The sequence below is a fragment of the Vanellus vanellus genome (assembly GCF_965231255.1).
Source record: "Vanellus vanellus genome assembly, chromosome: 14".
In the NCBI taxonomy this organism is placed as follows: Eukaryota; Metazoa; Chordata; class Aves; order Charadriiformes; family Charadriidae; genus Vanellus; species Vanellus vanellus.
Genome location: NC_138919.1, coordinates 11,951,977 through 11,976,035, shown reverse-complemented (window position 1 = coordinate 11,976,035; position 24,059 = coordinate 11,951,977). Strand labels below are relative to the sequence as shown.

General features: G+C 55.2%; 3 protein-coding genes across 3 annotated transcripts; all 3 read right to left on the bottom strand.

Annotated features, from left to right (window-relative positions):
• Window positions 1-1,497: 1,497 nt before the first annotated feature.
• Window positions 1,498-7,743, bottom strand: LOC309677840 (uncharacterized protein; the record flags this gene model as incomplete). Its single annotated transcript, XM_082490736.1, has 11 exons — window positions 1,498-1,628; window positions 1,889-2,042; window positions 2,730-2,954; window positions 3,857-4,048; window positions 4,176-4,439; window positions 4,484-4,669; window positions 4,812-4,870; window positions 4,958-5,070; window positions 5,227-7,158; window positions 7,329-7,448; window positions 7,671-7,743. The coding sequence occupies 11 exons, from the start codon at window positions 7,741-7,743 to the stop codon at window positions 1,554-1,556; spliced, it is 3,393 nt and encodes a 1,130-aa protein (XP_082346862.1). The 3' UTR covers window positions 1,498-1,553.
• A 2,584-nt stretch (window positions 7,744-10,327) lies between these two features.
• Window positions 10,328-13,363, bottom strand: NDUFAB1 (NADH:ubiquinone oxidoreductase subunit AB1). The gene is made up of 5 exons (XM_082490434.1): window positions 13,194-13,363; window positions 12,973-13,095; window positions 12,665-12,752; window positions 11,340-11,451; window positions 10,328-10,505 (listed from the first exon to the last, which is right to left on the bottom strand). The coding sequence occupies exons 1-4, from the start codon at window positions 13,338-13,340 to the stop codon at window positions 11,360-11,362; spliced, it is 450 nt and encodes a 149-aa protein (XP_082346560.1). The 5' UTR covers window positions 13,341-13,363; the 3' UTR covers window positions 10,328-10,505; window positions 11,340-11,359.
• A 177-nt stretch (window positions 13,364-13,540) lies between these two features.
• Window positions 13,541-24,041, bottom strand: PALB2 (partner and localizer of BRCA2; the record flags this gene model as incomplete). Its single annotated transcript, XM_082490735.1, has 13 exons — window positions 13,541-13,923; window positions 14,781-14,929; window positions 15,946-16,033; window positions 16,366-16,482; window positions 16,654-16,815; window positions 17,097-17,182; window positions 17,656-17,817; window positions 19,010-19,093; window positions 19,685-20,496; window positions 21,217-23,136; window positions 23,623-23,704; window positions 23,815-23,874; window positions 23,961-24,041. 13 exons carry the CDS (start codon window positions 24,039-24,041, stop codon window positions 13,692-13,694), a joined length of 4,035 nt encoding a protein of 1,344 aa, XP_082346861.1. The 3' UTR covers window positions 13,541-13,691.
• Between the last annotated feature and the right edge of the window lie 18 nt (window positions 24,042-24,059).

The following is a 24,059-nucleotide window of genomic DNA, read 5'->3' as shown; positions in this document are numbered from 1 at the left end:
AAAGAGCATGGCTCTCAGGAAAACCAGTTCCCCAGTAAAAACTCCTTGTAGTTTCTTATAGGAAAAAAACTCAACTTTTAGCACTGATAATACTTATTGCTCTGTAAGACTTTTCTCTGCCAAAAAAAAAATGCTTCAAGCTGGAGTTTGACATACTGCTTTCTGACGCTGTCTTTTTATTAGTGAGTGGTGGTGGTTTGCTAATAATCTGTAGTTATACAATTTTTTTGTAATCCCATCGAGTGGCTCTGTTTCTGCTCTTGTGACTGTGTTAACGTTTAACTGTCGTACCTTAAAGCCGAACTGAGTAACTATGCATACTGTAACCAAGTTATTGGGCTTACAGAATTGTTTGTTGTATAAAAGTTTTAAATGTTTTAAAAGTTCTCGCAAATACTTTCTTGCAAAAGTAACGAGTTACATCTTTTTGCCACAAAAGGTATTATATAATGCTTGTTTAGTCAATGAATTACAGACTAAGCAAGGGTAAAAAATTTTAACAGTGCAGAAATCGCCATCATTTCATTGCCTTGATTCTAACTGTTTGTGTCCGAAGATGCAAAAGAAGTCAGTGGCTTTTAACTGTTTACAAATAGAATGTGATTGTAAAATGTACAGTTTGGTTGTGTTTGAATTATGAAGTTTCTCCAGATATTAATAAATCATGATGTTTTTGGCTGCTCAGCATATAACTGTCTATTTTTTGTGACTTTATTTGTAGGCTGTTTTCTATACAATGAAAATATCAAACGATATGATAGCTCTGTATTCCCATAGTTTGATTTCCTTTTAGCAAACTGATTTTTTTATGAACAGATCTGCGTTTTATTCTAGCAAAAATCGCCCTCAACGTGCCCACTATGAGATGAGAATATAAGTGTAGAAAACTGCAGCTTGCTTTTTCCTTTTCTATTCGAGCACCTTTGGGATCCTGTTGCCCTCATCCTCGGTATACTTCAAATGCCCCATTTTCAAATGACCCCACCATTTGTGCCCAGCTAGATGCTCAAGAGGACACTTGCAAATAAGGAGAGCATTTTGGAAAATAAACTTTAATGCTTAAAACGTACTGGTGTTTAAATTTATACCTCATTTACATTAATCATGATGAACAATGCAGCAGCGCTTAGTTTGTATTTCACTTTTCACAGTGGCTTAGCTTGTTCTGAAATGGCTATAGGGCAGACCATATATGTACATAGTATGATGTGACTTCAAAAATCTGTTAGCCTTTATTTTCAAATTGCCGGATGTAAGTCATTAACTCTGTTGAATGCCAGCATTGTGTGTTACTAGACACTTATCTGTAACTACTTACTATGAAATACGCTGTCCCAAGCCAAAGCTGGCTTCTGAAGTCTGGTCCGAAACAGTGGTGAAAACGTTGGCAGATAATCTTTCAGGACTCTGCCTCGAGTGGAACTGACATCACACCTGCGTTGATTGTATTGTCAAAGTGTTTGAAATTCCTTCACTTGAGCTTGTTACGTGGAAATAAAATGTGGTTGGTTTTAAAAGCTGAACCTTGTCGCCCGTGTCTTGCTCTGGGGTCTTCAGGCTGTCCAGCTTCTCTCCAGGTTGACCAGCTCCATCCCCTCGCAGTACGAGTGAGGCCGTCTGGCTTTGGGCTGTGGAGAGAGCGGTTTTGTCATGTACTCCAAGTGGAGCCGCCACCCCCCAGCCAGGGAGGAGTGGATGGCTCCCACCGCTTCCCTGGGGGGCTCCCACCGCTGTCTCCCTCCCCGGGATGGAGGGAGAAAGGCTGCAGCCACGGGCATCTGCACCCCCTGCCTGCACACCCGCTCCAGGGAGGGAGCACGGGCTCTTGCAGCGCCCCCATACATACAAGCCAAAACGCAAAGCCGCTTCCCTGGCACGCTCTGCTCACCGGTCGCTGCCTGGAAAGCTGATGGAGGAGGGGAAAGGGTGTCCACTGGATGGGCTCCATGGGCCAACTCGACACTGAGATATCACTGGCTTTCCCCGAGTCCACCATGGGATCGTTCATGCTGCTGGAACTTGTGTCCCAGTCGTAATGGAAACTGTGAAGAAAATTAATCAGTAATTAAAAGGAGGAGGAGAAGAGGGTGAAAGTCAAAGATGCTGACAACAAAGCAGCCCGGGGACCTCAGGAGCAGGACCCTGCCTGCGGGTATTTTGCTGCAGCAGGCGATGCGTTCCCTGCACTGACTGCGTCTGTCTGCAGATGTGCTCCTCTGTCCCCACAGCAGCACTCATCTTGAGCACAGCAGCGAAGGGAGTCATTCCCGAGCTCGCCCAGCTCTGGGGCCTGTGGGTGGGGGTGTCCCTGGCAGTAGTGTCGTTTGCTCATGAAACTGGAAACTTCCAGGGCCCTTTTTCCATTTACACCCCTGGAAGCTGATTGTGAGACTGTCATACGCACACACAACCACACTGTTTCCTGCAGATGTGAACCCTTCTGCTGTTAAACCAGTTCCCATCACACAACGCTCCTTATTTGAGGGGAAGAAGAAAAGAAGCCACATATTTCTCCTTGGACACCAAAGGATGCTGCGGGGGTCTTTAGCTCCCTGGCACTGGTGGTAAGCGCAGGGGGGCCGGCACATGCCTGGGCATTGGCCGCAAAGTGGAGGTGCCAGGGCAGGCTGCTGGACCCCCAAAACCCCTCACTTCTCTGCTTCACCCTTGCCCACTGTGCAAATTAAAGACGAGACGTTGCTATGGGGGCTTGGCAAACCACCCTCTACCTGGGCCGGCACGCCGGGCGGGCGGGGGGCACGGAGCCCTGCTTGGCGCTGTCGGTGATGCCTGAATCCTCCCGGCAGCTGCAGCAGCCATTGTCCAAGATCTGCAAGTGGAGCAGCTCCTCCGAGTTGCTGAAGGCCGGGTTGTCCAGCGAGCTGGCCGAGGGCAACCAGGAGCGCGACCAGTACTGGGCCGAGACATCGTCCAACCGGCAGAACCGCCGGTAGCTGCGGGACGAGGCCAGGCGGCTGCAGCAGTGCCCGGGGCACACGCACACAGGGGGACACACACACGCGTGTGGACACGCCACACGCCACCCCACGCGGCTGCACTGCAAGCGCCGATGGCAGCTTTCCACCCAAATTTCACAGCAGCGGGGCAGGGCCCAGCCCCACGCCCTGGGTGGGGACAGGGCCCGTGAAACCGAACAACATCTGGCCGCAGGCCCACAGCTGTTGGGGTGGTTCCTCGGGAACAATTCCCCCCACCACTACTCCCCCCTCCGCGACACATTACAAACCCCATCCAGGAGGGCAGCGGGGCTGGGACCGCTCCGCAGCCCCTGAGCACTGGAGGCACTGGGGGGGGGCGGGGGTGGGGGGGGTGGGGGGGGTGGTGTGTCCGTCCCCCTGGGACCATGTATTTGGGGGCTCATCAGCACACCCACTGCGTCGCTCGGTGCCACCCGCGGTCACATCCAGCCCTGCCGCCTCCGGTACTCCCTGCCCGCACGCTGCTTCCCCGGGGCCATGAGCATCCCCCGGGCACCGGATGGGAGGGGGGCGGGGGGGAGCTCCGTGGGACGCTGGGACCCACCGCTCCCGCTCGTCCGCCCCCCCCCCGCCCCCCATCCTCCCCGGCACCTCCCGCCCGCCGCTATCAGCCGCCGCAGAGTGTTTTTCTTGGCAGAGCTCAGCCCCCGCTCTCCCCCACCCCTGGATGGGCTGCGCTGCCCCCGGGCACCCACCCAGCTGCTGCCCATCGCCCGCCGCCCCCCGCACTCCCGGGACACACACACACACACACACACACACACACACACACACACACACACACGGGGGGGTATCACACACCCCCCTTCTAGGGCCACCCCAGCCCTCCTTCCCCCCGCCCCCCCCGCGCACCCCACCTGCTGCGGGTCTGGTCGGCCCTGGCCTCCAGCAGCAGCGCCTTGAACCGGCGGATGGCGACAGCGGCGACGACAGCGCCCAGGAGGACGATGCTGAGCAGGACCCCCGCCGCCACCCCCAGCAGGCTCTGCTGCGTCACCCGGTAGTCGCAGCGCAGCCCCATGAACCAGAAATCGCTGCCGACGGGGCACCTGCGCCAAGGTGGGGGGGGGGGGGGGGGGACGGGGGGGACACACACGACACGACATCAGCCGCCGGGGACACACACACACACGACGCACCACCGGTCACCCCAGGCCCGGCGGCGGGGGCACTCACTGGCAGAGGGGCCCGCGGTCCCGGGGGTGGGTGCAGATGCCGTGGTTCTTGCAGTAGTCGCGGTGGCAGAGGGAGGTGCAGGTGGCGTTCCCGTCCGCCCCGGCCACGCAGGCGAAGCCGGCCCGGCAGGCGAAGAGCGCGGCGCAGGGGTCCAGCGGCCGCTCTGCAGAGACGAGGCGGCGGGGGGAGGGGGGGGGTCCCGCTGTGCCACCCCCATCACCACCACCACCCCCCCTCCCCGCCGAGCGGACAGCGGGGGCCAGCCTGGGAGGGTCCGGTGATGGCACAGCCCCCGCCGTCCCCCGCACGCCCCCCCCCGGCCCCCCCCGCGCTCACCCAGAGCCACGTTGCGCAGGACCGGGGCAGTGCCCACCGCCAGTCCCGTCCGGGCGCCGCCGGAGCCCAGCGCGGCGTCGAGCAGCGCTCCCAGCCCCGGCGCCGGTACCCGCTCGGCCGCGAAGAGCGCGTCGTACTCCAGCACCACGCTGCCCTCCCTGCGGGGACACGGGACACCCCGCCACCAGTCCAGGGGCGGCTCGAACTCCCACCGCCGCGGCCCCGCAGTGTGTGACACTCCCTGTGTCCCCTCACGACGCCAGAGAGGGTCACACACTGCGGAGCTGCGCAAGCACCTACCTGATCCCCGTCACCTCCAGCCGCAGGAACCCCGGCACCGACATGAAGAGGGGTGAGACCTGCGCGGGGAGGGGACTGAGCGCCACGCAGGATGCCCCCACCCCAGCCGCAGACCCCCTCCCTGGACAGCCCCGTCCCGCACTCACCGTCCGGTTGAAGCTGTGCAGAAGGCCCTGGCGCTCGCGGGACCCGGGGTCCTGCAGGGCGGGAACGAACCCCATGTCCAGCACCAGCTCGCAGGGGATGCGGAGGAGGGATGCTGTGAGAGGAGAGAGGGATCAGCGTGACATGTACCTGCACTGCCCACCTCGGGGTGCTGCCACCACTAACACCCCCCTCCCCATACTGATGGCTCCTGGGTCCTCTCTTCCTCCCACCGTGCCCCAGCTGAGGGTCCCAAATCCGCCAAACCCACCTCTCAGGAGGGGTGGCTGATCCTCCACGATGAAGACTCGGGGAGCCCTGCCTGCTGCAGCCGGCGTCGCTTGGGGGGTGTCAGCATCCAGCCACCCTCTGGGGCTGCTCGGCAGATGGACCAGGTCTGTGTCAGTGGCAGCTGGAGGGGACCCGGGGCCCCCACGACGGCCCAGGGTCCCAGGGGGATTGGTGGGCTGCTGGGGGGGCCCTGGCATCACAGTGGGCAGATGAGTTGGGGACTCCCACATCAGCCCTGCCACATCACTCTGCAATACAGCAGCACCAGGCTCTGGAGTGACAGTCCCCACGTCCCCGAGCAGTGCTGGGCTGGCAGTGGCAGCTGTGATGGTCGTGGTGGTGGTGACAGCAGTGGCAGTGACAGCAGTGGCAGTGACACCAATAGCAGTGGTCGGCCCCAAGGAAGATGCAGGCTGGGATGGAGCCGGCTGTCGAGGGGGCCCAGAGGCTGAGGGGGGGGCCAGGCTGCCCTGCTGCCAGCTTGGTGGGGCAGTTGCTGCCCAGGACCCGGCATCGCCCACCCCCACTGCCGTCCCACCCAGGATCTGGGGGCTCTCAGCAGGATCCCCACCTGAGCCGGTGTGGCGCGGCCGGACCCCTGGGGATGGGCCTCCCGGGTGGGTGCCCACAGCGGGTCTGAACCCCAGGACACCCCAGCCAGGCCCTGGGGAGGGCTGTAGGGTCGGCAACGTGGGCACTGCAGAGCCACTGGCTGGGGCAGGCTGTGGGGACAGGGGGATGCGGGGGGACCCTGAGGTGGTGTGCGGCACCCTGCTCTGCGCCCTAGCGGAGCTGCCTGGGGCCACGGAGGTGGGGGGCTGCCCCAGCACAGCTGGCTGGAGCCAGGTCTGGTCCAGGGGGGCTTTGCTGTGCTCAGGGGGACTCTCCTTGTCAGGTGGCCCTAAGACCTGAGTGGTCAGATCCAGGGCTTCCCCCAGGCCGGGGGATGTCACCCCTGCAGTGCTGGCTGTGGCGGTGGGGGCAGGCAGACTCGACCCCTTGCCTGCGGCAGGCAGCGAGGTTGGGCCCATCCCCACGGCTGGCTGGGCTGTGCTGGCCACAGGGCCCCCACGGCCACCAGTCCCCAGGGATGATGGAGAAGGGCGAGAGGCAGAATGAGGACCCTGCCAGGAAACGTCCATCCCATCCCACGGGCGGGAGTCAGAGTCCCGTCTTCCTGCTGGCCTCAGTGTCCCACCCAGTGGCCCAGTGGGGGTCAGCAGCCTCTGCAGCCCCCCTGCAAAGGGTGACATCCTGATTGTCCCTGGTGCTGGGCTGTCTGTGGCCAGCGTGATGCTCGAGTGTGTCCCTGGGCTACTGTCACCCAGCGGCATGGTGGCTCCCAGGCCCTCCCCAGCCCACAGCTTCGGGGACAACGGGCTATGTGAGCCCCTTTGGCTCTGTACAAGTGCTGTCCCCATGGGGGTCCATCCCAGCAGGGTGCTGGGGGACCCCCGCTGTCCCTGGGCAGAGCCAGACACCGTCATGGAGGATGGTGAATACGAGGGGGTCCCCTGTGGGGCTGTAGCACCTTCTGCCATCACATTTCCTACAGGGTCAGTCCCGGGGGGGTATCTGGTGGTAGGAGCTGTGTCTGGCTCCATGGGCGCTGGGGGTCCCACACTGGTCACCTCCAGGCTGGCAGGAGATGGCTGTTCGCTGCCTGCAGCTGCCTGCTCAGTGGTGCCCGCAGAGAGCGGAGCTCCTGGGTGCTCGATGGCTGCTCCATCCCGCACTGTGGGCCCTGTCCCCTCCCTGCCTGCCCAGGGGCCTGCAGGGCTCCCCTGGGGGCTGGGGGCCTCAGCAGTCCTGATGGGGGTCCCAGGGAAGGGCAGCAGCTCAGCCTCTGTCCGCCGCTGCCCTGTGGTCTCCGGCATTGGTGCCCACCCTGTGCCAGCTCCTCGCTCCGGATCTATGGGCAGAGGCAAAAGTGGGGGGATGCTGAGCAGGGCTGACCCACAGCTGGCACCCCACAGCTGCCGGTTTGGCACCCCAGGCCCCAGTGTGGCACTGGTGCACGTGCTTGCACGCGGTGCCACAGACAAAGGGCCGTGAGTGGGACGGTCCCAGCCCCGGCAGTACCTGTCTGGCAGCGCTCCCCCGCCGCGGTCCCTGGGTGGGCGCAGGGGACAGCAGTGCCCAGCGTGGAGTCCGTCCCACTGCTGAGACCAGGGCAGAGACGTGCACAGCACTCCACGATCACTGGGGAGACAGCAGCATGCATCAGGCATCGCGCCCCAGCGTTGGGCATCAGCACCGTGCCTCCACCACCCCCAGCAGCTGCCGACACAGGCAGGGGGGCTCCGCGCCTCCCCTCCGTTAATGGTGGGCAGCGCTGCCAAAGGAGATGCTCAGGAATGACCCAAACCCAGCTGGAAACCACCTGCCTTTGTCTCAGCAAACAAAACCAAATCCTGCCCCAACCGGCCACGCTCAGCCACGTGGTAGAAATGCCCGTTTTGTCCTGACCCAAACCACCATCCGGCAGAGTCGCCATGTGCCAACACTGGCACCACCGGGTCCCCAGGCAGAGCACCACACCAGCACCAGGCCGGTGCCATGCCGGTGCCAGGCCAGCTGTCACCCTGGGCAGGACTCTGGGTCCCCGCTGCAGCAGCGGCTGCTCTCTGGAGGGAGTGGGCGGCTCACCGGGCATCAGGGTGGGTGGTCACCCGCCCGGGGTCACCGTGAGCCCCTCGGGCCCTGCTCTCCACCAGCGCCTCGCTGGGGCTCCCGCTCCTCCTCCCGTGGGCACCGCACCCGCTGCCTTCGACGCCGTGGAGCAGCCTGGGCTAGTGGCACGGCACATGGCCACCGCTCTCACCGGCCACACGCCGGGTGTCCGCCACGCTGCCCACCCGCCACGCGCCCCCGGGACGCTGCGGCTGAGCCCACCCCAGGCGGGTCCCGACGACACCCGAGCAGCCACCACCGCCCCCCGCCCCAGTGCAACCAGGGAGCCCAGACCCGCCCGAGCCCGGCGCCGGTACCGGCCCCGCCACCGCCGCAGCCCCCCGAGCCCCGCCGGGATGCACCGGACCCGCGGCCGCCCCCCCCCGCACCGAGCGCAGCATCCCCCGCCGAGGGACCAGCGGCGGATCCTGAGACCCCCGGGCCGGGGCCGCGGGGCGAGGGGAGCGGAGACCCCTCCCCACCGTACCCCCGCCCGCCGGCCCCGCGTCGGGAGAGGCGGCGGCGGGCCCCGGCTCTCACCTGCGGCGGCCAGGAGCCGCGGGAGCCGCGGGAGCCGCGGGAGCCGGAGCCGCTCCATGGCGCGGCGGCGCTGCCGGTTCTGCCGAGGCGGCGGCAGGAAGCCCCCGCCCGCCCCCGCTGCGGCGGGGCGGAGGCACCGGAGAGCCGCAGCCCCCCGGCCCGGTCCCGCCCCACCGGCACCGGGCACCACCGCTCCATCCCGCGGCGGCCCCCCCCCCTTTCCCTCCCCCCCCCGCCTCTGTCCCGGTCCCGGTAGCGTGTGCGGGACCCCTGGGACGCGCTGCCCGGAGGAGCATCGGGGCGGGCGGGTCGGGGCTCGGCCGCGGGAAGGCTGAGCCGGGGCTGCGGGACCCCCCGGGGGGGACACCGGCAGGGCCCAGCACCCGCGGTGACCGCTCCTCGCAGGCAGGGCCGGGGGCTGCGGGGACAGGACCCCGCTCGGCCGCCCGGTGCCCTGCCGTGGGCTGCACCACCGTGCCGGTGCCCAGGGACAGCCGGGGCTCCGCTCCTCTGCCGGAACACGGTTGCCACTCGCCCACCTCCATCAGGTTTAGCTCAGAAAAGCTGCGTTAGGAACTGCCAGGGCTCTGCCCCCGCCCCGGGCTGTCCCCAGGGCCACCTCCAGCCATGCCCGGCTCTGCCTCAGGCCAAAGGCTCCTTGAGGACACATCTGGCTGCAGTTCCCTCACCAGATCACTCAGGGCCACACCACCAAGTGAAAACAGCCACCACACCGGCACACCTGGGATCACAATGGGATGGCTCTGCAGCCACCATCACTCCTGCCTCCAAGCAGGCACCTCGTGTCCACCCCAGGGAAGATGGGGGAAAACCACCAGAGACGTGGTGGCCAAAACGACTGTTTCCCCCCAGTTCCACCATGCAGCCGGTTCAGAAAATATTTTGGAACACATTTCGCGTGAAGGAGTGATGAAGGAGCTTCCAAAGGCATGGGTCTTGCACACAACGAAAGCGAAACTTGGGCGCTGAAGGCAGAGGGTCACCCAGCTGGCCGCGGATGCAGCACCGTGCCATTTTCACAGCGCAGCGCAGCTCCAGAGGAAGCCCTGAGAACACCCACGCCACACTCAGGCACCATGTGCAGCGCCAATAGACAGACGCGGGTCTATTTTCCATCCTCCGCCACCCTGATTGCCAGAGGAGGATACGTTATCGAGTGACACTTTCTTGGCTCACAGCCTAGCAGTGCCTCTTTGACATATTGAAAGTGTTTCTTGGCTCAGAGGAAAAACTGTGTAGTGTCCAGAAATAACTTGTTTCTGTCTCGGGAGAGATTTAATGCAAACCTCCCGTGCTGAGATTAGTTGGGCTTATAGAAACACTGATGCGATTCTGCTTTTCAGCAGCAGGAAAGTTATTCCCCGCCTTTATTTTCCATCAGGAAAGCAGAAGCCTTTCGAATAGAGCTTGCTTGTTTTTACCAGCACTGCTGAAATAAACAATAAAAGCAGAAGGGCAGTTTATTGGAAAGAGCAGACAACAGAAGCAGTGACATGAGGGGAAGAGCAATCACACCAGCGGTGGAGGACACAGAGCTTTGTGCGCAGCAGCACAAGCCGTACAGGTGCTGCTCGCGCTTGCACATATGAAGGGAAGAAGAATGGCAAAATGCTCTCAGCAAGACACGCTCAGAGCCTGCCAGACACACAAACACCTCCCACTGCGCTTGGCAGACAGTGCTTTCATCCTCCCATGGGGTAAGGGGCCCGGCCAAGCAGAGGCTGCGCCACCAGTCAAAGCCTGGGTCAGAGAAGGGCGTTTCTAGTGAAGTCCGTTACTCATCCCTGGAGTGTCCTCACACACAGCGAACCACCGACAGAGTGAATCAGAAAAGTCATCAACACAACAATGGTCTTATATATTTATTCCTTTTTTTTTTTTCTTGTTTTTAAAGGACAACACATTCAGACACCTTTAAATACAACGTCCAAGTACAACTTTCTGATGAAAGCAGCAACGGTACAGCGCGTGCGCTTATATTCATACCCGCTGACACCAGCCCAGTCCTCATGGTAGAGACATCCCCTGTTAAAAATAAAAATCCACACATTTAATATTTCATCAACCAAGAACTACCATTTTAAGGCATAACTAGAAGTGGGTCAGGCAGAGACAAGCTGAACACCAAAAGCAGGCATGTACTGAGTCCACGGGTTTTTCAAATCGCTAAGCCCCTCACCTTGGCTCGGAGAGCAGCACAGGGGCGCAGCCCCCGCCCCAACCCAGGAGGAGAGTGCGGGGGGAGGCCAGAAGTGCACACAGGAACAAACAGGAATGTGGAGGGATCCGCTGCTGCACACTGGCCTGAGGCCACCAGCTCATTTCCCCTGCAGCCCCAGAGCACCTCAGGGCAGTCGCTCCAATAACCCTTTCCTGCCCGTTTCCTTTCCTGCCCGTCTTCAGCTGCGTCTGGTGGGGAGGAAACGCTCACGCTTGCTATGGGCAGCTGGGAGCTGTGTGTCACACCCCTCTGGAGGTCCCTACCCGACACACTCTGCACGAGGCCAAGAAGCACTGAAAAGATGGGACTTTCATGACTAAAGTCATTTAGCCATCTACTAAAAGATCTGTAGATAATCTGAAGTGCCACGCAGGGCAAGATGAAAGGTCGCTGAGCCCCACATCCTCCCTCCAACAGCAGATGCCTCAGGAAAACACATATATTTTATCCCCCCCAACTCAGAGCAGGCAGCTGCTGCCAGCTCGCTCCCAGACTTGCCAGACTCCCGCCTGCCATACAGCCATGCGGCGCTGTCGCCTGACGCCAGACACTCCCCTCTGCAGGTGTCACACGTGCACAAGTACTCTGTGCATGCCCATCGTTACCCCAGACAGTGGCAGGAGCACGTTTCTGCTTACCAGGCATCGAAGAGCTGTTTTTATTCATAAACATCCTTCTTATCTGCAATGTAATCTACAATCTCTTGCGGACACATTAACTTTTCTGCATCTCCATCAGGAATTTCAAATCCTGGAAGAAAGTGCACGTATTTAGCCCAAAACAACGGAAACGGGAGCAAGGCTAAAGGAAGCAATTACCGCTGGCTCAGATGACTGCAGCTTGGCAGGGGACAAACAGGCAGGGGCTGCTGTGTCAGTCAGAGCCAGCGCTTCATTACTATGCCCAGTTCCAAGCTGCGTCCTGCCTTACACCACACTCCTTCTGGATAAGGGACAGGGCAGACACAGGAGGGAGCAGGGCTACCGAGCCAGCCAGCGAGTGCCCCTCACGCCTCATTAAAGCCGCTAACGCCTTCCCAGAGCTCCCACAGCCACCAGTGTGGGACAGAAGGTGGGATGTTTTTGGTAACTCCAGGCAAGCCAGGGTGTGAAGCCTCTCAGGTACAGAGGCTACTGTTGAGCGCTCATACAACCAACAGCTCGTACAGAGCCGCAGCCGGGGGCAGGGAGCACAACGGCTCTCAGCCGTGGAACCGGTCAGAAATACATTCCAGAAAATTTATGTTCTTCTTTCTAGTCCTCGTGGCCACACACTAACATTCCACCCACGGTACAGAGTAGGTGTATTAAATAGTGTTAGCAAATGCTCTGAAAGTGAAACGTCTGCCTAGGTTTTAGAGAATGACCAAACCCCTGGGACATTTACGACCCATGGCACATACTCCAGAATTTATGAGCTTCAAGTGAAAGCACAAAGAAGTCCAAAAGGAAACAAAAAGAAAACTTGGATTATAAACTAATGAGGAAAAAACTCCCTTTGTTGCCTAATGGCATCAAGTATTGAGGATGAAAAAAATTCCGGTGAGGAAAAACCTGGAATATCTGTGATTTCCCACACAGGAACCAAGATCAGCTCCAGGTGCAGCCTTCACGCTAAATGCAATATCCCCTGCCCTCACTTACACGCTGCTGCCCCCAACTCTCCCCCTCCACAGCAACGGGACAGGTGGTGCCCAGGAGGGGTACAGGGAGAAGAGCAGTCAGTGCTCCCAGAGGGACTGAGCTCAGAAGCAGACGGACAGATGCCTTCTCCTGACTCCCGCCGGTGCCACCAGTGAATGTTCTTACTGACTGAGAACTGCATGTTTTTCTTTGAATTACATCAGAGAAAAGTCAACGTTACTATTCACAGGAAAGAACTAATACACGTTTGCTACAGCTGCGCTTAAGGATTAGCCTAAAAAAGGCAGTGATGAACCCCACCATGCACAGCTCCGAATTACCAAATTCGTCTTCCATAGCCATGATGATTTCCACTTGGTCCAAACTGTCCAAACCCAGGTCTTTCATGAAGTGGGACTCAGCCGTGAGCTAAGGGGAGAAAAAAAAAAAATATTAATCAAAGATCATTTGGCTGCAGCCATTTCAGTAGGAGGGAACCCGCAGCAGGACCTCCGGGATAAACCGGAGCCTTTCGCCTTCCCGACCCCCTCCCGCCCATGAGGGCCCGGCAGCGCCTCTCCTCAGCCTGCCCGGAGCTAGCGGCGGCCCCGGGGGTCGGACCCACCGCCCCCCCCCGGCCCCAACTCGCCTTCTCCGGGTCGATCTTGTCGTACAGCTTGAGGACGTAGAGGACGCGGTCCTTGATGTCCGCCAAGGTCAGGGGCGGCAGGTCGGAGAACCGGCGGCACGGCGGCCAGGCCGCCCGCGGCACCTGCAAGAGAGCGGGGGGCGCGCAGCGGGCAGTACCGGGCCGCCCCCGGCCCGTCCGCCCTCCCTCCCTCCCTCCCTCCCTCCCGCACCGGGCCTTACCTGCGCCAGCGGCAGCGGCGGGGCGGCGCCCGGTGGTGCCCGCGGGCGGCGGGGGCAGAGGGTGCCGAGCGCGGCGGGCCGCGGGGCGGCCGGGGGCGGCCGGGACAGGAGGCGGCGGACGCAGGCCGAGAGGACACGGGCCGCCATGGTGACCTGTTCCCAGCGGGCACCGCGCCGCTCCCGCCGGCCCGCGCGCGCCGCGGGGCGGGACGGGGAACAGCGGCGGCAACAGCGGCCCCTGGCGGGCGGCGGCCGCGCAGAGCCGTGCCCCGGACAGAGCCCCCACCCCCCCGCCTTTCCCGCCCCCCACCCGGTACGGTACGGCGCGGCAGCAGGCACGGAGCCGGTCCAAAGCAACCAGGTTTAATAGCGTTGCAACACACACCCGAGCGCCCGGTAGAGCCCGCCCCGAGCGCACGCACAGCCCGTTAAAGGCAGCAGCAGAAGCGCCAGGCTCTGCCGGTGATGGGGGCTTTTGTCCTCCCCCCAAGTCCTCCGTCAGGCCACTCCTGGCTGGGGATGCCGGTATCGGTAGAGGCAGACGGTGCCGTCTCGCTGCCCGGCCAGCAGGCAGGCACTGGCAGTAGCCCAGCGGGCCAGTGCCCAGCTCCCCTCCGGGTCTGGGGGCAGCAGCGCCGTGCACTGCCCCAGCAGTAGGTCCCACACCGCGATGGCTCCCGACGTCAGCACAGCTGCGGCCGAAGCATCCTTCACATCACCCTCCAGGTACCTAAGGTCGTACACAGAAGGGTCACAACGCTGCAGTTTGCTCATCAAAACACTATCGCGTCATTTTTTAAAATTGGCTAGTTTTTCACATAGAAAATTAATAAGCGAATTTAAGCCAACTGTAGGACACCAGGTTGTGTCACATGTTGTATCTTCAGCGCACCTGAGAACAAAAGATGTCAAGAAAATCCTTCTGCAGCCTCAGCACGTGCTTGAAAATTGCTCCGTAAACAGAGATCTCAATCCTCTAATATTTGTGCGCATCCGTCATACTGTTTCCTACATAAGCACATTGCAAGACTGAGCCTTAAACAGCTTAGTCCTCAAAATGCAAGACATAGGAAGGAAAAGGTCATCTGACTGCAAACAGCTGCTTTCACATAAATAAACCCAGCAAAGTGCTCCTTAACAGCACAAAGGCTCAGAATGTCTCATTTGCAGAGGTTTTCTCCAGGGGTTTTGCCTGGGGAATTTACCCGATGAACCCAGTTCCAGCATTTCCACAGTAGCTTTGGGGGGGAGGGGGAAGAAAGATAAAAGCATACAGCAGGCAGAAAACCAGTGCTGCTGTTTGTGAGCGAAGCCCCTGGCCGTGCGGTGACACCGGGAGCTCAGAGGTCAGCGCACAGCCTGGCACAGGAAGCGGGCAGGAAACAGCCAACACCCTCACCCCATTCCAGGGGTGTCTGTCCCATGCACAAGGACAAACGGCAGCGACGGATGCGGCCTCCTTATCATCAGCAAGATGGCAAATGGATCCTTGCCAGCAACGCTGCTCAGCTCATTAAGTGATTCTCCCCCCAAAACCACCTCGAAGGAGTCATGCAGCCAGCACCGCAGAGTCCCCGAGGTACTTGCCTTCCAGTGTGCCCAGGTGGGAGGGAGGAGAACATCACTCCCGTGCTCCTGGCTGTTTTGGGGTTGAATGCTATCACACGGAATGCAGGGTTTCCACAGGTCTCGCTCTCTTTGGCATGTGGATGACTTAAAACAACAAACAGAAGGCCCTGATACACAGAGGAAAAATACATCACTAAAAACAACAGCGAGAGGGGAAAAAACTCAAAGAATTTTCCAAAAATTAATTGCTACATTCTGTCTATAATCAAAGTCCCACGGACAGTGATGCATTATTTTTACTGAATAAAACAGAAACGGTTTACTTTCCTTATCAAATTAGATAAAACCCAAAGCAGCTGCTGACTGATAAGGGCTGATGCAATGCAGGAGAATGACAGCTCAGTGACCCAATGGATTTATGCACTTATCTTTCTGCCTGAAAAAGCTAAACTTGCTGTCGGATGAGGTGACATTTAAAGTAAAATTTCTGGGCCTCATATTAATCCCTAGGAGCTTAAAATGTATCAAGAATTCCATGCAAACCAGCACAGCTGAAAACAGTGGCTCGCAGAACAGCCACAGGCCAGCATGGGATAGATATTCTGAGGAAGACTCCAAAGAGTCTGACTCAAGCCACCATTATCGGACAAGACATTCTTGGCGCAAAAGGTTAAACGCTCACTGAGAACAATCAAATCTTTGATAAACTACAAAAATCCATCTGGAAACACAGCACAGGTGGAAGCAAGTGGGAAAGAATCATTAGTATGAATCTTGTTTTTAAACAGTTGATATCCTCGGGGGTACATGTCAGTAACAACCACTCCGCCATCAGTTTTCCATCACCACGCTGGCAGCTACCCACTTGTGAAATGGATGAGATTTGCCAAGCACCAGCACTGGGCAACAGCACTTCTGCTTCCCACGTGCAAGGTGCTGCTGCTTTGGAATACCCTTGATGCATCACACACATTTTATCAGGACATGGCAGAAAACCAAGAATTCAAGGCAGCTTGTGTGGCTTATTTCTCCTAGTTAACCTATTTACCTTTGAAATATCTTCAATGTATCTAAATAGAGCTGATATTTCAATCCACTCTGTAAACCCTAATCCTTTAAGTCCCCACCATAGTTAGTCAGTGCAGTCCATGCATAAACTGCAGGTCATGTCTCACATACGTACAGAGTCAGAATACGCTCGATGGCAGAAGGAAGCCGGGTAGGAATAACCAACGTGCATCTTCTTCAGGAGCTGCCCTGTTTTCAAATTCCTGCAGTTGGTGAAAATACAAATTCTGACTGCATTTCCATGTTCTATCTGTTATTTTCTAATCATATTTACACCGCTATGCAAGATGGACACATTTTTGGTTTGACATAAACCAAACTAAGAGGCCACAGGAAGAGATGTAATGAATATGATGCAAGAGCAAGAGGAATTATAGCAGCATAGTTCATTCACTATCTATCCGACTGTATAGAATTTAAAGTGCCAAACTGCAGGGCCTTCACAGGCAAATCAGCAGCCAACCAACGGCCCTATATAACGTACCACCACGTACACCTGCAAGCTAAACCATTTAATTGCAGAGGAAACACTGACCAAACAACAACGCTGTTCACTGCAGTGGTGCCAACCAAGGCGTCTCTCATTCCTTCTACTTCAGCAAAAGCTAAAACAGTTTCTTCGGGGGGCATCAAAGTCTGTCCATCCTTGCTCCTGAATAGCAGATTAGCAAGTGAGAAAAGGCAGTCAAAATAATAAGTATGTGTTCTGTACCCAGCACACCTCCAGAAAGAAGAGGAACCTGACGCTTTTCTACATCGGAGATGCTTCCTTACTTTTCTTCCATCTGCCACACAGAGATCACCCCCAAACCAGCAGACTCACCTTCCTGTCTCCGAAAACGATACTATTTCCACTTGCTGCTCTTGCACGGTCCTGCTGCTGCTGACCAGCCTCCTATCCTTTAGCCCAAGAACAGCTTTTATATTTCCAGTTTTTACTAGTGATTGCTTGAATGAGTCATTCTCAGAGGAGTACAGCAAGAGCCTAAATTAAGAGAAAAGTACACATAATGACAGAAGGAAGCATAATTCAACCATGCCATAGCATATAAAAACAGGCGTATGTTTAAACAGTCTGCCACCTCTAGGGGTGAATAAGCAAGTCTTTACAGTTGATTTTTTAGAAATCCCTTCCATATTTTCCAACTGTTAAAGCAACTGAGAAAGCGACACATTAGTAAGAGATAATTTCAACCACTACACAAGAGGAGAGTTAAGCTGCAGCTATTCAAGGTGCAAACTGCTAGTAAGAAATAAATACAACACCTTATTTCTCCAATCTCCAAATCTCCCAATGCTATACACACAAGATTACAGGTGTCCGGCAGAGGAACGATCTGTATGACAGGAATCTAGGATAGCAAACCAAAAATTCAGTGTCACCCACAATGTCCCTTTGACTTTATTGCCATTTTCCAGAGTGTTTCAAGTAAAATGATATGGAGCAGAACTAATTTTCTGAAGAAGCACATTTAAGATTAACAGCTGAACTCTCTGCTGACTGCTTACCTAATTAAACAATCCCTGTTGATATAAGAGACAAAAAGCATCTCCAGGGAGCATAAAGGGCAAGAGCCTAAGTCAGTGTCTGCAGCCACCATTCAGTACATGAAGTATCAAATTCCAACAGATAACATGCAACCATAGAAGCTACTGGCCTTCTCCATCAGCAGTGCAAATCATTCTCTTCTGTTGCCTGATGGAATGAAAAATTTGTGCCACCTAAAGAACTTAACCAAGACTGCAAGCTCCTTGTATCTTGGGAACTAACACACTGGGACAAAACAGCTTCCCTAAATTCTAGAAATAAGGATTGTGTTCATACCTCTCCAACCTGCCAAGTATAGACTTTTCCCCAGCGGTCAGATGCCAGAGGTTTCCACAAGGAGACAGAGCTCTCACAAGCAGTCACCACACACAGCTCTCTGCAGCCAGCTGCTTCCCACCACATGGTACTCACATCCACAGCCCAGGAACTTGAAGAATCCTGTCCAAAACAAAGCAGCACTGGTTTTCTTCTGATAGGCACAGTTATCTAACCTGGAGGTTCAGACTGAAAAAAAATGCTTGACATTCAGCGTGATGAGAATTTGAGGCTAACGCTAAATGCTAACAAAGTTTAATTTTGAGCAAAGTGTCAGTAAAGCACCAAGGAAAATAAGCCTGGTAGGTTTCACCCTCAAAGCAGCAAATATCTTGGTTCGCATCACAAAAATCACTTGTCATTTGAAATGACAGAGACCCACCTGAGCCCAGAGCTGTGACAGGACTGGGGGTACTATGGCACAGACACAACAAAGCCCGAGTGCCACCTACCTGCAGTTGTGCACTTGCTTTCCTTGTTGCACAAATGGGAGGGGGGACTTGCAGTAGCACAGACTGAGTCTGAAACTGAACAAAGCAAAAGCCTTCTCCTCTCCCCCATAAAGAAGCTTTCAGCTTCAGCTATATCATCATCGGCTGGTTCTGCTAACCCCCCAGGCTTGCTTCTTGCGCAAAACTTTGCACTTTGGTTTGGAAAAGCTAGAGGTGACCCAGCCCCCAGCAAGCTCATTTGGAGTTCAGTGGGCTTTCCCACAGATGTTGCTTCCTTGCCTGCCAACTGTTCCCTACCCACTATGAGACAGAGGACAGTGGAAGGACATCACTGCAGGAGGAAGAGGCCATGGCTCAGCTGTGCGAACAGTCCTGGGCAAGATTTGCTTTGGTCACTGCACGTGCAATCAAGTCTCCGTTCCAGAAGGGTGTGAACATCAACATGTTAATTTGGCACAGTGCCATAGTCCCCCACAAAATTTGTTCGTTACTGGGTTAGGTAGTGCCTGCAGTGGTGACAGGAGGCTACAGGAGCCACAGGGCAGGCAACAGGGGTAGGAGGGCTGAGATCATTTTAGCCAGGGCTGAAGAAAAATGCAGCAGTTCTGTTTGTTAAGACATTTGCATGTGTTTAGACAGTCATTATTCAGAAACAAGCACTGAAATCCTTTATCAGTCAAAAGGAGATACACAGCAATCTAACCTTTCAGCATGCTTTCCAACAACTGAAGACAGACTTATCAAATTATACAGCAATCTGTTATGTTCAACTAGCCATTCTGCATATTCTATTGCATTTTTGTTAAACGCAGTATTAAAGAGCTGCTACTGACTCAGTAAAAAATTATCTGATGTTATCCCACCTTTAGCTTTGATACAAGCTGCAAGCTCTCTTCTCTCAGGCCATCAAGCAGTACCGGAGCCAACTGTTCTGCTACATCTTTCTTCTGCACAAACAAGTAAAGAATGAGGATAATTCAACTTTAAAATTACATTCAGCACCTGCAAGAATGAGGCAGAAGCGTGAATTCATTCTGCGTGCAGTTTTTAGAGAGCTATAGTAGGAGAACCTCTTTTCATACTTGCCTGTCTTAGAAAAACAAGAGATCCCAGATTCAGATCCCAAGAGATCCCAGCTTATTTCCTGGTTTCACCCGAAAAATTGTTTTTTATCACCACTCCGCATATCTCAGCCTTCAGAGACAAGTCCTTCTCTCAGTACCCATCCCACATGTGAGTCATTTAATCTCCTTTACCAAATCCTAGCTGAATATTTCCCTTAAGGTAGACCAACACCATGTGGGTACCAGAAACTTTTTTGTTCATATACACATTTCAAACATGCACCCTGCAATAAGCATTGAAACCCACATCTCCAGTTTCATCAAATAGAATTTTAAAGAATTTGATCTTAAAACAGCATGCAGGGCTAGCATGCAAAGAGGTCTTTCCTCTGAAGTCAGGTGAGACCCTGGAAAAGGGGATTTGCCCACAAAACCACTGGCTTAGTAACCTTGGCAAAGAGGGCAGTTTGTTACCTGTTCAGGAGAAGCCCTGCAAGATCTCTGCTGTTTGTTCTGCGACTGCTGATGCTTCTCCAATGCTGCAGCCTCATCAGGTTTATTATGGAGAACTCTTTCAGCTTCTAAATGAAACACTGTATTTTGTTCCTCCTCTTTTCTATCAGATCCTGCACCACAGCTGTCCAAGTGCAGTGGAATGGCAGAGTCTTTGCATTCCCCATCATCCATGACCTGGGCATATGCTCCTTTGGAGGAATGCAGGCTTGCTTGCAAGGGAGGTATGGATGGTGTATTGGGGAAGACCTCATTGCATACTGATGGTAAAACAGCTGGGGTTGCACCCACAACAGGGAAAACATATGAGGAAATCTGAGACTCAGGCTGAGTGGGAGCACCAGCTAAGACAGTCCCCGTGGGAGTAAAGAACAATGCATGGGTGGAAAGTTCTTTCTTGGAAGCTGGGCTTTCTACGTGAGGTAACTTGGGCAATCCATTTTTGAAAGGCGAAATCAAATTACTTTTCACCTTTTTTTCTTCTGGATTCATTTCTGCATCTTGTGCGTCCTCTGAAGCTGCACCATCTCCAAACACAGCAGGAACAAAAACTTCCAAATCATTCACAGGGGAAGATTCTAATTTCTCAAGTTTTAGTAGTCCAAATTCCTCATCCGGTAAGTGAAAGTCTCTGATATCCAGTCTGGGGACCAGCCACTGGGGACTGCGAAAGGAGAAGAGAGAGCTGCAAGTATCGGGGTCCACAGCAGGGAGGCCAAGAGAAGCAGAATCCTCTGAACCCACTGGATAGCTACGCCCTCTTTTGCTTTCATCTAGACAAAGAAAAACACAATACAAGAACATCATATCATAAAATAACCAGCAACTAGCCCTTTCAGAATCCCTCATCCAGACTATCACCCTATTAAAAAAAAAAAAGCCATATCCACCTTAATATGTGGAAGTGGCACTTTTCTGGAAAGACACTGCACTCCACAATTGCTCTGCATCAAGCCTTCAGCAAAAATATCATTGCCAAAGACAGCCAGAAATGACTGCGTGTTTGGTCAGTTTGTTTTGTTTAGTTTCCTCCCAACATGTTCTCTTTTTACAATATTCACAGACCCTCAAACTATGCTACTCTTTGCGTATTACACTTGTTAGCACTTAAAAAAGTAAATCATTAATATGCAGACTCAGTTGGAGAAACAGATTTACATCCATTTGCTAGAAAATAAGGTCCAGTGCGCACAACATTCGCTCTACCAGCAAAGGCTCTCAGCCCTGCTCCCCATCCATGCACGGCTGTTCACTCCCCATCACTGTGCTGAAGCAGAAGTTTCTGGAATTGCACAAGGAACATGGGCACCACAACGATTTATATTTTTAAAAAAGCTCTCATTTGAAAAAAATAATAAGTTTATCCACATAAGATTTTCTTAAATAAAAAAAATATGGCAGGGCATGAACAACAGTGCATGCACTCACTGGCACATTTCCCTGCCTTGCTCTCGGGCTCTAGTTTTAGGGTGTGCTTGTATTTGTTGAGGTACCTTTTGAGACTTGACTGGCTCTCTGTCTTGCAGAGGAACGCAGGGAACGGCGTGGAGGGACATTAATTGCTAGGAGCTGCTCAATCCTGCAGGCTCCTTGCACGTGCTGATTCTTAACATGCTCCACTGGATGTTTATCAGCCTGACACACACTTAAGTTGGTTTCCAGAACCCCTACATGGCTGGCAAAAGTTTCATTTCCTGGGTTCAGAGAATCATTGTTCTGAAGTGGATTTTGAACCTGTTCTAACAGAGTCTTACAGCATTTGCCAAGCACTTGGCTGCCTCCAGGAGGATCAGCACTTGTTGACTGCAGAGCCCCAGTCATTTCTGTCTCTCCAGACCCAAGAGCTCCAGCAGCAGCAAACCTTCTCTCATCTGAAGATGATTTTTCAAGATTAGCCTCACAGTTTTCCTTTTCACTCAGAGGCTCATTTGAGAGCAGACTACTGCTTTCCCTTGGTGTTATGAGATCCAAACTCTCTATAAGTTCCTGTGACACCTGATGCACAGAGGGTTTGCAGGCAGACTTTCTTCTTCCCTTTTGTTTCCTCTGCGATCGTCTCTGATCTCGCTTTTTGCTAGAGATACTGTTTTGAGAAATTGATCCAAGTGACGTGCTGCTACCACTGGACGCAGGAAGAGATTTCTGAGGACTACTTGAATTTGCTGGATCGTTTTCTGCAGCAAGAAAAGGGAACGGCACGACCCCTGACTCCAAATCATTTTCAACTCTTTCTTGGGAAGGCCGATCTGAATTTGCATCTTTCTGCTTACACTTATTTCGCTGACCTTTCTTGCTTCTGCCTAGCTGGCTGAGAATCACAGCATCAAGATCCACTTTCCTCTGGCAATTAGACATGCGTCGAGTTGTCCTGACATAGTACTCAACTGGAAAGAGAAGCCCTTCAACCACGGTGCACGAGTTCAATGCACTTTCAAGAGCTGTCACCTTTTCTGGATGAGAAAGTCTTGACTGAATTTCAAGCTGTTGATTCTCCAACAGTTCTTCAACATTGCCCAGAGCAAGATCTGTAGGAAAGGGACTTAAGCTATTAGGGTCACTTTGATTTCCTTCACAGCTTTTGCTCTCATTAGTTACAGTGTTATTTTCACCAGGAGGCAATACTTCATTTTCTGACATCAAATCCAAGAGCCTATGTAATTCTCCCTGATCTTCACACATACTCTCACCGTCCATTTGTTTTATTACACTGGAAGATTCTTTTCCTCCATCACCACTGACGTCAAGTAAAACAGAGCCACCACTCTCTGAACATGGCCGTGCAGGCTCATGGTTATCAGATGCGGCCACAGCACCTGGGGACTCAGGCTGCCAGACATCGCTGCTGTCCCTCAGCGCACTCGGGAACAGCTCAGGCAGTCCTGGAGGGACACTGTCTTCAAGCATGTCTTGTACAACTGCTAACGCTGCACTGGAAGGAGTGAAACTGTTTTCCTCTGTCCCCACAAGTGCTGGTCTGGATGCTCTTTGAGCCTTTTCCTCAGTGTTCAAGGAACTGTTTCGCCTGAAGACTGGAGACCGAAGTTCCTCTGGATGGGCAATTTGTTTTTTCACCATTTCATCAGTGTTGATTAGATGCACATCATGCACTGATTCCCTTTCCTCTGATACCAGAGCCTTTGTCCGTCTCCTCAGCTTCATCAAGCTCCTGGAGGTTTGGGTTTTTTTCTCCTCAGAGGCAGGCCTAACGATTCCACAGGACAGGTTTTCCTGGCTAGCCTGTGTGCTTTCTGCCTGCGAGCTGTCTGGCAAGCTAACCTCATTATCAGAAAATTCGGGAACGTGTTTAAATGTGACAGATGTTTTCTTCTCTGTGTCAGGGTTAGAGCAGGCTTTAGTTTGTAACTGAAAGGTTTCGTGTTTGTCAGCACTAGGAGATACATTATCTCCACAACCTGTGGGAAGAAAAACCTCATGTGTAAAGTACTCCCAGCAAAGTCCCATTCAAGAAAAACATCAAACAGCAAAACTAGACAGCTTTGTTAGGAGTGAAAGAGTGGGATCTTACAGTTGGGATCAGAGAGTGCTGCAAACCTGGTGAGGAGGAAAGGAGAGGAGATGTTATTGCAGATCACGATTCAGCAGCACTGGAAAGGCCGAGTGTGGGTGTAGGGGACAGTGGATGCAGCAGCAGCTGCAGAGAGGGGACAGCGGAGCCAGGAGGGTCAGCAGAGCTGGGGTCCATCCCCAGCTCGGCAGGACGGGGTGCGGGGGCACAGAAGGGCGACAGTGGCTGGGCTGGGCTTCCCTCGTGCCATCACCCACCCAGACCCACCGCTGGACAAGGACACGGGATAGCACACCGCGGCTGGCAGGGCCCCCCTGGCACTCCCGCCCCCCCCCCCGCGCCCCGAAGCGGGAAGCCGCCTGCCGGCTCCTACCCACGGGGCTCCGTTCCCGCCGGCCTCCTTCTTCCGACGTGCCCCGTCCGTTGCTTCGGGCTCGCTCGGCTCTCCGCGCCCGCTGCGGACACAACACCGGCGGAGGGCTGGGATCGGCCTCCTGCCATCTTCCCCCGCGCCCGGCCGGGCCGAGCCCCGCCTCCACCGCCGGCCCCTGCCCGGCCCGCTCACCCGCAACCGGCTGACGGTCTCGCTGTACTCCCTCCTCAGCAGCGCCAACTTCTCCCTCAGCTGCAAGACACAACGCACCGGGCTGGGGCCTGCACCGCCGCACCCGCCGCACCGGGCCCCGCTCGGTCCCGCACCGGGCCACGCACCTTCTCCTTCTGGGCGCCGCTGAGAACGCCCCCGCCCGCAGCCTCCCCCGCCGATCCCTCCGTGGCCGACGGTTCCTCCATGGCCGCCTCCCCCCGGAA

Coding starts and splice junctions, on each gene's coding strand:
- NDUFAB1 (XM_082490434.1), bottom strand. CDS start 13,340: ATGGCGGCCCGTGTCCTCTCGGCCTGCGTCCGCCGCCTCCTGTCCCGG. Junction 13,096..13,193: donor CGCCGCTGCCGCTGGCGCAG/GTAAGGCCCGGT, acceptor GCTCTCTTGCAG/GTGCCGCGGGCGGCCTGGCC. Junction 12,753..12,972: donor ACAAGATCGACCCGGAGAAG/GCGAGTTGGGGC, acceptor TTCTCCCCTTAG/CTCACGGCTGAGTCCCACTT.